General features: G+C 39.8%; 1 protein-coding gene across 1 annotated transcript in view; it reads left to right on the top strand.

Annotated features, from left to right (window-relative positions):
• Window positions 1–14,043, top strand: part of LOC111145481 (aminocarboxymuconate semialdehyde decarboxylase) — an 83,898-nt gene that overhangs the window by 18,223 nt on the left and 51,632 nt on the right. Inside the window, exons 3-4 of the mRNA XM_022500380.1 lie at window positions 1,735–1,831; window positions 13,236–13,285. Coding sequence (XP_022356088.1) covers window positions 1,735–1,831; window positions 13,236–13,285 — 147 coding nt within the window. The remainder of the gene's footprint in view (window positions 1–1,734; window positions 1,832–13,235; window positions 13,286–14,043) is intronic.

Here is a 14,043-nt window from a genome sequence, read left to right as displayed (position 1 = left end):
GGCCATATCATAGGACTCCCTAGCCTGGCTAGGGAGCTGCTGCCTCCCAGATGGACACTGAACACTGCCACCAGCACTACTGCCGTTGGATACAGCACAGGGCCACTGCTGAAATCACTGGCAGAATTCACCAATCCTGTCTTTTTTGCATTTAGATTAAAAACTAAGTATTGCTGGTCAAACTTGGGGCAAGGAGAGCAAGCACTGGGGCTCTGAGGCTTTATGAGAGGGTATCTGGAACCTGCCTCCACCAAGACTCTCACAGGAGATTGCCCAATCTGGGAAGGTGATTCAGATGCTGCCAGGTCAACAAAGGATGGGAACTGAGGCAAATAAATCATGATGTCCTAATGTCAAGAGACTCAGGTCTGCCTAGGTATGGACAGCTATCTCAAGTATACAAGTCGTTGTTCACTGATTTTTCCCCAGCCATGAGAAATGAAAACTTAGATGTGAGGTCTTACGTATGCATGCCAGATATGAATGGGCTGCCACACTTGAAGGTGAAAAGTGGTCAAATTTCTCCATGCGTGGGATGGAGAAGGTCTTGCCCAAGGAATAAAAGGATGAAGAAAAAAGCTGTGGCAGGGCCTGTGTACCACTCACGATCAAGCCTAGAGGAAGAGGAAGAAGGTGAAAGACTCCACCAAGCAGAGCTCAAGGCCTTTGATCACCACATGACCATTCAGCCATCACATAGGGCGCAAGGGCAATCCTGAGGCCCTGAAGCACCACCAGGGGTGATGTGCCATCAAAGCAGGGGAATATCAGAAGATAGCCTATTCCCTAATTAGCCATACATCATTAAAAACTAATACTTAGAATAACTAGCACTTAACTTGTGTCAGAAACTCCACTAAGTGTATTAAATGGATTATCCCATTTCATGCTTACAAGATCCGTTCAAGTTAAGTCACATTATTATTCCTATTTTAAAGATGAGCAAATTGAGGCTCAGAGATGTTGTTTAACTTGCTCAAGTTTACACAGTAAGTGGTAGAGTGGGGATTTGAACTTGATCACTATGATTTCAGGGACCTTGATCACACCTTTCCCTTTTCTTTAGGAATTACAAATTGAAAGTCCACTTTAGAGGACTCTTTGCACTGAGTATTAAATGTAACATACACAGGCAGGCATGATGTCTGGTGAAAGCTAACAACTTAGCACCGAATTTCATACCTGCTACTAGACTGATTCACTTCATTGTCTGCCTTGTCCTGCAGGTGTTGACATCAGTGAACCCTGCTCTGTTAGACAACTCATTTACTGTCACTATCCATCTGTTGCTTCTCTGTAAAACAAGAGGGTTGGACTAGACAGTCTATCTCAAAGGCCCTTTCCAAGTCTAATGTTATGGGTCTGGAGTTTTCCAGACACTGGCCATCCTCTCAGGTCCTGTAGCCAGCAGTTGAGATCAGCAAGATGACCAGCCATCCTCAGTATGCAGCCCCAAAAGGCCATAACCATGACCTTGTTCTGTGTCCAGTCACTGACATGAAGAGAGCACACCTCTTCAATTCCAGGCCAACATTAAGGCATGAAGATGAAAAGCTGAGTCCCATTAAATGAATAGACTTCTACTTCTCTAAGGATTAAGTAAACCACTCCCCCCCCAAATTTTGGAACATGTAGAGAACCATGTTCCAAAACACATGTTCCAAAGCATACAAGGAAGAATAAATCTAAGTAAGCCTATGTCAACCTTTTGCTAATGTGAGTTTTCTGCCCTAGGGAGAAGCAAAGATGCTGAAAGATGGGAAGGTCTTCAGAGTGATCCAAGAGAACTGCTGGGATCCAGAAGTCCGTATTAGAGAAATGGACCAAACAGGTAGTTGGGCGAGAAATGCTACCAATGTTTGCATCTGATATAAAAGCAACATCTGCCTCTAAAAGTCTGTTCACCACTTAATGTGATTAATGTGATGGCAGCTTCTGATTGACTTTTCTCTACAGGACAGGCTATTCAGCTTTGCTTCTAATACAATCCTTTTAGAAAGTGTGGGTTTAAACTTTTATAATCAGGTATACCCTGTTTTAAAGTAGAATGTTACATCATCAAAAAGATAAAAGTAGTATTTTATTATTTCAAACTTGTTAAGCTCAAATGTAGAGTACTTACTGTGAAGTCAACTAAAACCATAAAAATGAGAATCCATAATTAAGGATGCCAACTACTTGCTTATCAGATTCAGGATCCATATTCTTTCTATAGTTTGTCTCAATGCACAGTACACAGAACGTCCCCATTGATGTATAAGGGGTGGAAACGGGAGTAGTTAAAAAGAGAGTTAATTACATAATAATCTCAGAATACTCTATGATGTAACCAACAATAATAATAAAAAACAATGAAGCTAACCCAAAAATTTGAAAGAGGAAAATTGGGAAACTCTTGTTTCAAAGCTGAATCACTAACAATTTCTAAGAACTGCTTGATTTTCCTTAGTTTACTTCTAAAAAGCAAACAAGTCTCTCCAATTTAAAAGAATTTTTAAGACTATCTAAAATATGGTATGATGGCCACGTTGTACTTTATCTTATTACTACCTGGTTGACCATGTGACTTGAGGAGTATATCCTCCAAGAAGATGCACTGAGCCTCCTAGACACATGTGAACCCTGACCAAGGGCCATGACAGGGAACTCACTACTATAATACTGTCAGGCCTAAATTTCAACATGGGTAGTCTAGAGTCAAAAAAGAAAACAAACAATGCATACACACAAATGAAAGAGCAGCTTGGAATTATCACCTTCTTAATCAAAGACAAATTTATAAGAACCTCAAACATATACAGAGATAGCAGAATCTGCACAAAATGAGTTAACTCGCCAGTCCCAAATAAGGAGGTAGTCTTTGGCATGTTAGAACTTGGTCTAGGATACTTCCTTATAGTTTTTTTTTTAAACAATTATAAGTATATTTAAATAGCATTCAAATTGAATTTTACAGAAAGTCTAAAGCACCTCTGTGGACCATTCCACAGAACACAGAGTATACGCCCCTGTTCCAGAAGTATATGGGAGTGGGAGAGGAGTGAGAGAGAAAAAACTTCCCAGGCTTAGAGCAAAGAGCAAGGTTTGATCTACATGTAAAGTTCAGAGTGAAGATGGTGGAGGCATAGGGGACCCTAATTTCATCTAGTCCCTGGAATTCAGCTAGATAGTTATGGAGACTATGAAGTACGTCTATGGACAGCATGGAATTTGAAGAGGATTATATCATAGTTTATCTCTTAATTACATTTGCTGTGTTTCCTCTCAAGGAAACATATGAACTTAGGAAGCAGTTTTTTCACTTCAACTAAAGAAAATAATGATTTATTTTCCTTAAAATCTCAGAGGGAGAGGGAAAAAAAAACAGGGAGACAAGAGTGATCAATTGCTTTTCTGTAAGGACTCACTGAAGAGTGGGGTACACAAACTGTCAGCTCTGGGACTAGATATTGGGGTGTTGCCATTTTCATCCTCCCCCCCCGCAAAGCGATCAGTGCTGAAAGCCTTCAGGGAGCAAAACAGCACTACTTAGTGCAATCTGGAACTGCTTACACTGAGCCTGGTCCCCTGGCAAGGGGGTGCAATTCTGTCCGGGCAAAGACACCTTGAGAATCAGCACAACAGGCCCCTCCCCCAGAAGACCAGCACAAACACCTAGTTAATACCAAATTTACCAATCACAGAGAACTGCAAAACTTTAGCTCTTGGGGAAAACAGTATACAGCATTTGTGGTTTTTTTCTCATTATTCTTTAGTCTTTCCATTTTATATTTTTTCTTTTCAGCTAGTTTATTTTATCAATTCTTTTTTTAAGTCTTTTTTTTATTTTTATTTTTACATTTACATTATATATATATATATATTTCATTTTTTGTTTCCTTGTATTCAATTTTATTTTTATATATAGTTTTTCTTTCTTTCCTATTTTAGGACCTAGTTTCTTCTAAAAAATGGACCAAAATACACCCAGGATCTAATTTACTGTTGCGTTCTCTTCTACAGCTTGTTTGACTGTTCTCTCTTTCTCTATTTTTATTTTTATTTTTTTGTTTGTTTGTTTGTTTGTTTGTTTTCTGTTATCTTCTAAATTGTTTAGTGCATATTTTTTTGGTATTGTTGTTGCTATTTTTGTATTTTCTCTCTTTCATCTATTCTTTTCTGTACATAAGGATGAGACTGAAAAACTCACCCCCCAAAAGAAGAACAGGAGGCAGTACTCACTGCCAGAGATTTAATCAATATGGATATAAGTAAGATGTCAGAACTAGAATTCAAAACAATGATTATAAAGGGCACTAGCTGGGCTTGAAAAAAGCATAGAAGACACTAGAGAATCTCTTACTGGAGAAATAAAAGAACTATAATCAGGCTGAAGTCTAAACGATTATTACTAAGATGCAATAAAAAAATGGAGACTCTAACTGCTAGGATAAATGAGGCTGAAGAGTCAGTGATATAGAAGATAAAATGACAGAGAATAAAAATGGTGAGAAAGAGAGATAAACAAATGATATTAAAATAATTAGAGTCCCAGAGGAAGAGGAAAGAGAGGGGTCAGAAGTTTACTTAAACCAATAATAGTTGAGAACTTCCATAATCTGGGGAAGGAAACAGGCATTCAAGTCCAGAAGGCACAGAGAACCCGCTCAAAATCAATAAAATTGGTCAACACCTCAAAATATAATAGTGAAGCTTGCAAATCTCAGAGATAAAGGAAAATCCTGAAAGCAGCTGGGGACAAGAGGTCCTTAACCTACAAGGGTAGAAAGATAGGTTTGGAAGCAGACCTGTCCACAGATACCTGGCAGGCCAGAAAGGACTGGCATGATATATTCACAGTGCTAAATGAGAAAAATATGCATCCAAGAATACTTTATCCAGCAAGGCTCTCATTCAGAATAGAAGGAGTGATAAAGAGCTTCCTGGACTAACAGAAACTGAAAGAATCTGTCATCACTAAACCAGCCCTGCAAGAAATACTAAAGGGGATCCTTTGAGTGAAGAGACAGCCCAAAGGTACCAAAGACCAGAAAGGAATAGACAATATACAGAAACAAGGACTTTACAGGTAATACAATGGTACTAAATTCATATCTTTCAATAATTACTCTTAATGTAAATGCTCCAATCAAAAGACACAGGATATCAGAATGGATTAAAAAACAAGACCCATTGATATGTTGTCTATAAGAGATTCATTTTAGACCCAAAGACACCTCCAGATTGAAAGTGAGGGAGTGCAGAACAACTTGCCATGCTAATGGGCATCAAAAGAAAGCTGGAGTAGCTTGCATCAGACAAACTAGATTTTAAAACCAAAGACTGTAATAAGAGACGGCAAAGGACACTATATCAGAATAAAAGGGTCTATCCAACAAGAAGATCTAACAATTGTAAATACTTATTCCCCTAACTTGGGAGCAGCCAATTATATAAACCAACTAATAACCTAAATAAAGAAACACATTGATAATACATTAATAGTAGGAAACATCAACACACTATTCACAGCAATGGGCAGATCATCTAAGCAGAAGATCAACAAGTAAACAAGGACTTTAAATGACACACTGGACCAGATGGACTTCAGAGAGATATTCAGAGCATTTCATCCTAAAGCAGAATACACATTCTTCTTGAGTGCACATGGAACATTCTCCAGAATACTTCACATACTGGGCCATGAATCAGGTGTCATCCAGTACCAAAAGACTAGGATTATTCCCTGCATATTATCAGACCACAGTGCTTTAAAACTTGAACCCAATCAAGAGAAAATTTGGAAGGAATACAAATACATGGAGATTAAAGAGCATTCTACTAAAGAATGAATGGGTCAACCAGGAAATTTAAAAAGAATTTTAAAAGTTCATGGAAACAAATGAAAATGAAAACACAACCATTCAGGACCTTTGGGATGCAGCAAAGGTGGTCCTAAGAGGGAAGTATATAGCAATACAGGCCTTTATCAAGACACAAAAAACATCTCACATACACAACCTAACCTTACACCATAAGAAGCTGGAGAAAGAAGAGCAAATAAAGCCTAATCCCAGGGGGAGAAGAGAATTAATAAAGATTAGAGCAGAAATCAATGAACTAGTAATCAAAAGAACAGTAGAACAGATCAACGAAACTAGGAGCTAGTTCTTTGAAAGAATTAACAAGATCAATAAACCCCTAGACAGACTCACAAGAAGAGAAGGGACCTAAATTAATAAAATCATAAATGAAAGAGGTGATCACAACCAACACTGAAGAAACACAATTATAAGAGCATATTATGAGCAACTATATGCCAACAAATTAGGCAATCTGGAAGAAATGAATGCATTCCTAGAAACATACAAACTATCAAAATAAAAACAGAAAGAAATAGAAAATCTGAACAGAGACATAACTAGCAAAGAAATTGAAGCAGTAATAAAAAATCTTCCAACAAACAAACTTCAGGGTTGGGTGGCCTCCCAGTGGAATTCTACCAAACATTTAAAAAAGCATTAATACCTATTCTTCTGAAGCTGTTTCAAAAAATAGAAATGGAAGGAAAACTTCCAAATTCATTCTTTGAGGCCAGCATTACCTTGATCCCAAGACCAGACAAAGATCCTGCCAAAAAGGAGAATCACAGACCAATATCCCTGAAGAATATGAATGCAAAAATTCTCACCAAGATAATAGTTAATAGTATCCAACAGCACATTAAAAGGATTATTCACCACAACCAAGTGGGATTTATTCCTGGGCTGCAAAGTTGGTTCAACATCCACAAATCAATCAATGTGGTATAGCACTTTAATTTTTTTAAAAAAGGACAAAAACCATATGATCCTCTCAATAGATGCAGAAAAAGCATTTCACAAAACACAGCATCCTTTCTTGATAAAAACTCTCTTCAGTGTAGGGATAGAGAAAACATACCTCAATATCATAAAAGCCATATATGAAAAAGCCACAGAGAATATCATCCTCAATGGGGAAAAACTGAGAGTCCTAGGGTTAGGAACATGACAGGGATGTCTATTCTCACCACTGTTATTCAATATAGTACTAGAAGACCTAGTGTCAACAATCAGAGAACAAAAAGAAATAAAATGCACCCAAACTGGCAAAGAAGTCAAGTTTCACTCTTCATAGATGACGATACTCTTATGTCGAAAATCCAAATGAGTCCACGAAAAAAATTGCTAGAACTCATACAGAAATTTAGTAAAGGGGTGGGATATAAAATCAATGCACAGAAGTCAGCTATATTTCTATACAGTAACAATGAGACAGAAGAAACAGAAATTAAAGAATCAATCCCAATCAGTATTACAGCCAAACCATAAGATATCTAGGAATAAACCTAACCAAAGAGGCAAAGGATCTGTACTCAGAAAACTATAGAACACTTATGAAAGAAATTGAGGAAGACATAAAGAAGTGGAAAAAACAATCCATGCTCATGGATTAGAAGAACAAATATTGTTCAAATGTCATGATACCCAAAGCAATCTACACACTTAACGCAATCCCTATCAAAATACCATCAATATTTTTCACAGGGCTGGAACAAACAATCCTCAAACTTATATGGAACAAGAAAAGACCACAAATAGACAAAGGAATGTTGAAAAAGAAAACCAAAACTGATGGCATCACAATTCTGGACATCAACATTTATCACAAAGCTGCAATCACCAAGATGGTATGATACTGGCAGAAAAACAGATACAAATAAATGGAACAGAATAGAGAACCCAGAAAGGGTCCCTCAACTCTATGGTTAACTAATATTCAACAAAGCAGGAAAGAATATCCAGTGGAAAAAAGACAGTCTCTTCAACAAATGGTGTTAGGAAAACTGGATAGCATCTTGCAGAAGAATGAAACTGGACCATTTTTTTTATACCATATGCAAAAATAAACTCAAAATGGATGAAAGACCTAAATGTGAAATAGGAATCCATCAAAATCCTAGAGGAGAGCACAGGCAGTAAACTCTGAGACCTTTGCCACAGCAACTTCTTGCTAGACACGACTTCAAAGGCAAGGGAAACAAAAGCAAAAATGAACTATTGAGATTTCATCAAGATAAAAAGCTTTTGCACATAAAAGAAACAGTTGACAAAACTAAAAGACAAACTACAGAATGGGAGAAGATATTTGCAAATGTCTTATCAAACTCAACTTATCAAACTCAACACCCCAAAAAACAAAAAATCAGTCAAAATATGGGCAGAAGTCAGGGTGCCTGGGTGGCTCAGTTGGTTAAGTGTCTGCTTTTGGCTCAGGTCATTATCGCCGGGGTGCTGGGATTGAGCCCCACATCAGGCTCCCTGCTCACCAGGGCCTCTATTCTTCCCTCTCCTTATGCCCCTCCCCACACTTGTGCACGCTCTCTCCCTCTCTCTCAAATAGATAAATAAAATCTTTTTTAAAAATTAAGAAATGGGAAGAAGACATGAACAGACATTTCTCCAAAGAAGACATACAAATGGCTAACAGACACATGAAAAAATGCTAAATATCACTCAGCATCAGGGAAATATAAATGAAAACCACAATGAGGTATCACCCTATACCAGTCAAAATGGCTAAAGTTAACAAATCAGGAAATAACAGATGTTGGTGAGGATGTGCTAAAAGGGGAACCCTCTTACACTGTTCATGGGAATGCAATCTGGTGCAGTCACTCTGGAAAACAGTATGGAGGTTCCTCAAAAAGTTAAAAATAGAGCTACCCTATGACCCAGCAATTGCACTACTAGATATTTATCCAAAGGACACAAACATAATGATTTGAAGGGGCACCTGCACCTCAATGTTTATAGCAGCAATGTCCACAGCAGCCAAAATATGGAAAGAACCCAGATGTCTATCCACTGATGAATCAATAAAAAAGATGTGGTATGTATATATATACAATGGAATATTACTCAGCAATCAAAAAAATGAAATTTTACCATTTGCAGTAACATAGATGGAACTAGAGGATATTATCCCAACTGAAATAAGTCAATCAGAGAAAAACAATGATCTTATGATTTCATTCACACATGGAATTTAAGTAACAAAACAGAGGACCATAGGAGAAGGGTGGGAAAAATAAAATAAGATGAAATCAGAGAGGGAGACAAACTATAAGAGACTCTGATCTCTAGGAAACTGAGGGTTGCTGGAGGAGAGGTGGGTGGGAGATGGGGTAACTGGGTGATGGGCATTAAGGAGGGCACTTGATATAATGAGCACTGGGTGTTATATGCAACTGATGAATCACTAAACTCTACCTCTGAAACAAATAATACACCAGATGTTAATTAATTGAATTTGAGTGAAATAAAATTAAAATTTAAAAAATAAATAAATAAATGTAAAGTTTGAGCAAGGACTCATTGTTTCAAGGAGAAAATTATAGAAATGAGATTCAGATGGCTGTTGTGAGAATCACAGCTTATGACTGCAGTTTAGATGAAGTGTGTCTCCTTTGGGTTTCGTTTTGTGTTTCATTCCATGGCTATCCTTGAGAGAATTGTCATGACTAACCCTGGCTGAACACTTACTTCGCACCAGGCACTGTTCTCAGTACCTACCATGTATTAACTCAGTTAATCCCCATAACAACCCTAGGAGATAGTATCTACTACTATGCCCATTTTATAGAAAAAGAAAGTGAGGGACAGAGATTAAGCAAATTGCCCAAGATCACACAGCTTGCAAGGGGCAGAAACAGGATTCAAACCCAGGCAGTCTGACACCCCAGGGGCTTAACAACAATATCCTACCACCTCTGTGGAGGTAAGAAAATAAAATGATGAAATGCCCAGCATAGAAGATTTCAGCAATCCATGCCATCTTCATGGGGAGGAAAATGTAACCAGCAGACCCTGGGTCATTTCACCACAAGATCCAACATGGAGCTAAGAAAGACCAAAATAGTAAGATAACAACAAGATGATACATCTGTGTTCCCAAGTCCTCAACTAAGTTGAGTTCCTCTTGAAGCTGGTTCTGGGATCAACCCAGGAAGGTCAGGACTAGAGAGGGATCTAAGCCTGGTAAGGGCTGGAGTGGGAGCTCAGTCCTCTCTGCATGAAGGACACTAAGAGGCCCCAGTGGAGTCTGAGGGATGTGAGCAAATACCTGCTCACACCTCATCCTCTCTCAGCATCTCTGAAGGCAGGTATTACTGTACCTACTTACAACAGGAACTGTGGAAAGGGCCTGCAATAGGACCCATTGTACCTACTAAGGGAGGCAAGGAGGTTAAGTGATTTGTTCAGGATCACACAGCTAGTAAATGGCAGATCTAGGATTGTACCTAGGGCTGTTTCTCTCATTCTACCACAAAATCTCTCCCCAAACCTCTCTCAGGATAAGGATCACCTGGGATGCTTGTTAAAATTCTTTTTCAGGCCCACTCCACTAAATCAGAATGTCCAAAGGAGGGCCTAAACATTCATTGTTTTTTTTTTTAAGATTTTTTTTTTTTTTTTTTTTTTTGGACAGATCACAAGTAGGCAGAGAGGCAGGCAGAGAGAGAGAGGAGGAGGAGGCAGGCTCCCTGCTGAGCAGAAAGCCCGATGCGGGACTCGATCCCAGGACCCTGAGATCATGACCTGAGCCGAAGGCAGAGGCTTTAACCACTGCGCCACCCAGGCGCCCCTAAACATTCATTTTTATAACAATGCCCTTCTCCATTTTAATCAAGAGGTAAGTCTGGGGAGTTATGCCATAGGGTTAAAACCCCCATTTTAAAAAAGAGAAGTTCCAAATGGATTAGGCTTCTTTTTTCCCTTTCAGTTCTCAGACACCAAAGAATATGTATCCAAACCAAGTGATACATAAATAGTGCAATTTTAATCTGAACTATGTGACATGTAATGGCCTGTGAGGTAGAGGGAAGGAAAAAATGTTGGACAGGAGCCTCACCCCACCACTTTCAAACCAGTGACCTTACATCTAATCTATAAAATGCAGAAATGAAATAGTGTAATATAGGAAAAGGTATTTAGGTAAATGTAAAGATTTTATAATTGAAAGGAGCTCATCTGTTTTATCCTAATCAATGAACATAAACATTACAGCAACAATGTTTTAACAATGCTCTCTAATTAAACACTGCAGTCTCTAGTCCTCACTAAATAATGATTAATTCTTTCATTTACTGGGTCTGTTCAACATGCCAGTCATGGCTCTGGACACTAGAGATATGGCATGGACAGTCAGGCTTAAGTAGTGTCTACCTTCATAGTGGAATCCACAGAGTAAACAACTAAACACAATAATGACAGATTACATAGAAAAGGGAAGAAACAGAACAATGGTGTAGTGAGTGGCTGGAGTTGGGGAAGGCCTCTCTGAGGAGGTGACATCCCAATCGACTTAAGGGTGAAAAGGAACCCATCCTGTGATGAGCCAAAGAACATTCCACTCAGTGGAACAGCAGTGCAAAGTTCTGGGGTAGGAAAGCACTCCAAAGAACAGGCAGAGGGCCAACAAAGCACAAGGTGAGCCCTGGGAGAGACTGCGTGGGGCCTTACAGACCACGTTCAAGTCTAGATTTTATTCCAAGTGTGATGAAAAGTCCTTGGAAGTTTGAAGCAAGGAAGTGACTTAATCTGATTTTTAAGCCTTACTCTGACTTTTGAGGAGAGAACAAACTTTAAGAGGACAAGAATGATAGTAGGAGACCAGTTGAGGCTTCTGCAGTGGTCCATGTATGCTGGTGGCTTGGACCAGGTAGTAACAGGGGTGGGATAGGTGGGCAATGAAAGGAATCAGAGTAACTAACCGGACTTGCCAGTGGGTTGGATGTAGCTACAAGAGAAAAAAGAGCCAGCTCAGTCTGGCAGCACCTCTCCTGATACCCCAGCTCCTGGAGCTTGAAGACAAAAGATTTTAGGCATCCTGGTTGCTGGATTCTGGCACCTACCAAAGAGACTCATTCTGTGCATTCCAGACAGTGGGACTCCACCCAGGCTCACTAAGGAGATGAATTAAAAAGGAAGGTGGTTGAGAAGCACTCTCTGTCACACATGACCTAAGATGAAAAGCTCTGAAAGAATTGATGGAAAAATGTCTTGCTTAAGTAAAACTTCACAGGGGGAGGAGGGTAGAAATATCCCTTTACAAATGGGGCCTCTTAGTTTTTTCTTGAATGAGCTCATTTTTTTAAATTTTTTAAATTTATTTTCAGCGTAACAGTATTCATTGTTTTTGCACCACACCCCGTGCTCCATGCAATCCGTGCCCTCTCCATTACCCACCACCTGGTTCCCCCAATCTCCCACCCCCCGCCCCTTCAAAACCCTCAGATTGTTTTTCAGAGTCCATAGTCTCTCATGGTTCACCTCCCCTTCCAATTTCCCTCAACTCCCTTCTCCTCTCCAACTCCCCTTGTCCTCCATGCTATTTGTTATGCTCCACAAATATGTGAAACCATATGATAATTGACTCTCTCTGCTTGACTTATTTCACTCAGCATAATCTCTTCCAGTCCCATGCATGTTGCTACAAAAGTTGGGTATTCATCCTTTCTGATGGAGGCATAATACCCCATAGTGTATATGGACCACATCTTCCTTATCCATTTGTCCGTTGAAGGGCATCTTGGTTCTTTCCACAGTTTGGCGACCATAGCCATTGCTGCTATAAACATTGGGGTACAGATGGCCCTTCTTTTCACTACATCTGTATCTTTGGGGTAAATACCCAGTAGTGCAATTGCAGGGTCATAGGGAAGCTCTATTTTTAATTTCTTGAGGAATCTACACACTGTTCTCCAAAGTGGCTGCACCAACTTGCATTCCCACCAACAGTGTAAGAGGGTTCCCCTTTCTCCACATCCCCTCCAACACATGTTGTTTCCTGTCTTGCTAAATTTGGTGCTTGCTAATTCTAACTGGTGTAAGGTGGTATCTCAATGTGGTTTTAATTTGAATCTCCCTGATGGCTAGTGATGATGAACATTTTTTCATGTGTTTGATAGCCATTTGTATGTCTTCATTGGAGAAGTGTCTGTTCATATCTTCTGCCCTGAATGAGCTCATTTTTGCCCAGCATTTACTCTTCCCCCTAGACCTGGGACTGTAGGATAAGGGAGGCCTGGGACAGAGAGCCTCTCAGGGGATAGGGAGGAGAAGCAGGGGAGGGGAGGGTGGGATGGAGACATGCTGGGCCATGGCAAATGCAGGAGGAATGCCTGGACTATTCTTCTCATCACCTTTGCCTTTCTTTGTGTCTGTGTCTAGGAGTGACTGTGCAAGCCCTTTCCACAGTTCCTGTCATGTTTAGTTACTGGGTAAGTGTGAAAACTTAAACGGTCTCATTGGTTGGTGAAGGCTCATGTTCAGCTCACTAGTGAGTGGACAGATGCCTCAAGTCTTGACATTATCTCCCCCCCAACTCTCCTCCCCTTTAGAGATCACCAGGGATCCCCAGATTTGCATACTGCAGTGTCCATTCCCAGGCATTCTTCCTAGTCATGTTCTTGCTCTAGACCCGCACAGTCCAGCCAGGAGTCACAGGTCAACGTGTGACTCACATTACATTTCCACTGAACAGGGTACTTCTAGACTCAACCTGAATTCCTTCAGAACTTACCTGTCTCATGATTCATTCCTGCAGTGCCTTGCTCATTCACTGACAAGCCAGTTTATTCTGAGATGATAATGACCAAAAAGTGAGAACAATAATAATGGCTTGATATGCTGGCTCTCTGGGGAAAATACACAATTCAAAATGGGATTGTTGCTCTTGGATGCCTCTCCCCAACAGATTAAATCTCTAGCACTGAGCTTCAGGCATGATCACAGGCTGTGGGAGGTCACAGCTGGGGATGCACTAAGTATCTGCTCAAGCAAGTGAAGATTCATTTGTGTGGTGATTTAAGGAGTAATGGAAATATCACCTGCTCACACGGACTTTCCCCACCCATGCTCATATTCCACTATTAATGCTTCAGTCTTTAGCTGTTCCTGCGATTAGACTCATTTTTTAATTTTTTTTTATTTTTTATTTTTGAGAGAGAGAGAGAGTGCAAAGAGTGGGGAGGAGCAG

The sequence above is a fragment of the Enhydra lutris genome, unplaced genomic scaffold (assembly GCF_002288905.1).
Source record: "Enhydra lutris kenyoni isolate GAN:26980312 unplaced genomic scaffold, ASM228890v2 scaffoldscaffold1, whole genome shotgun sequence".
NCBI classification, from domain to species: Eukaryota; Metazoa; Chordata; class Mammalia; order Carnivora; family Mustelidae; genus Enhydra; species Enhydra lutris.
The sequence above is the reverse complement of the archived record's forward strand: the minus strand, read 5'-3'. Positions and strand labels throughout refer to the sequence as shown.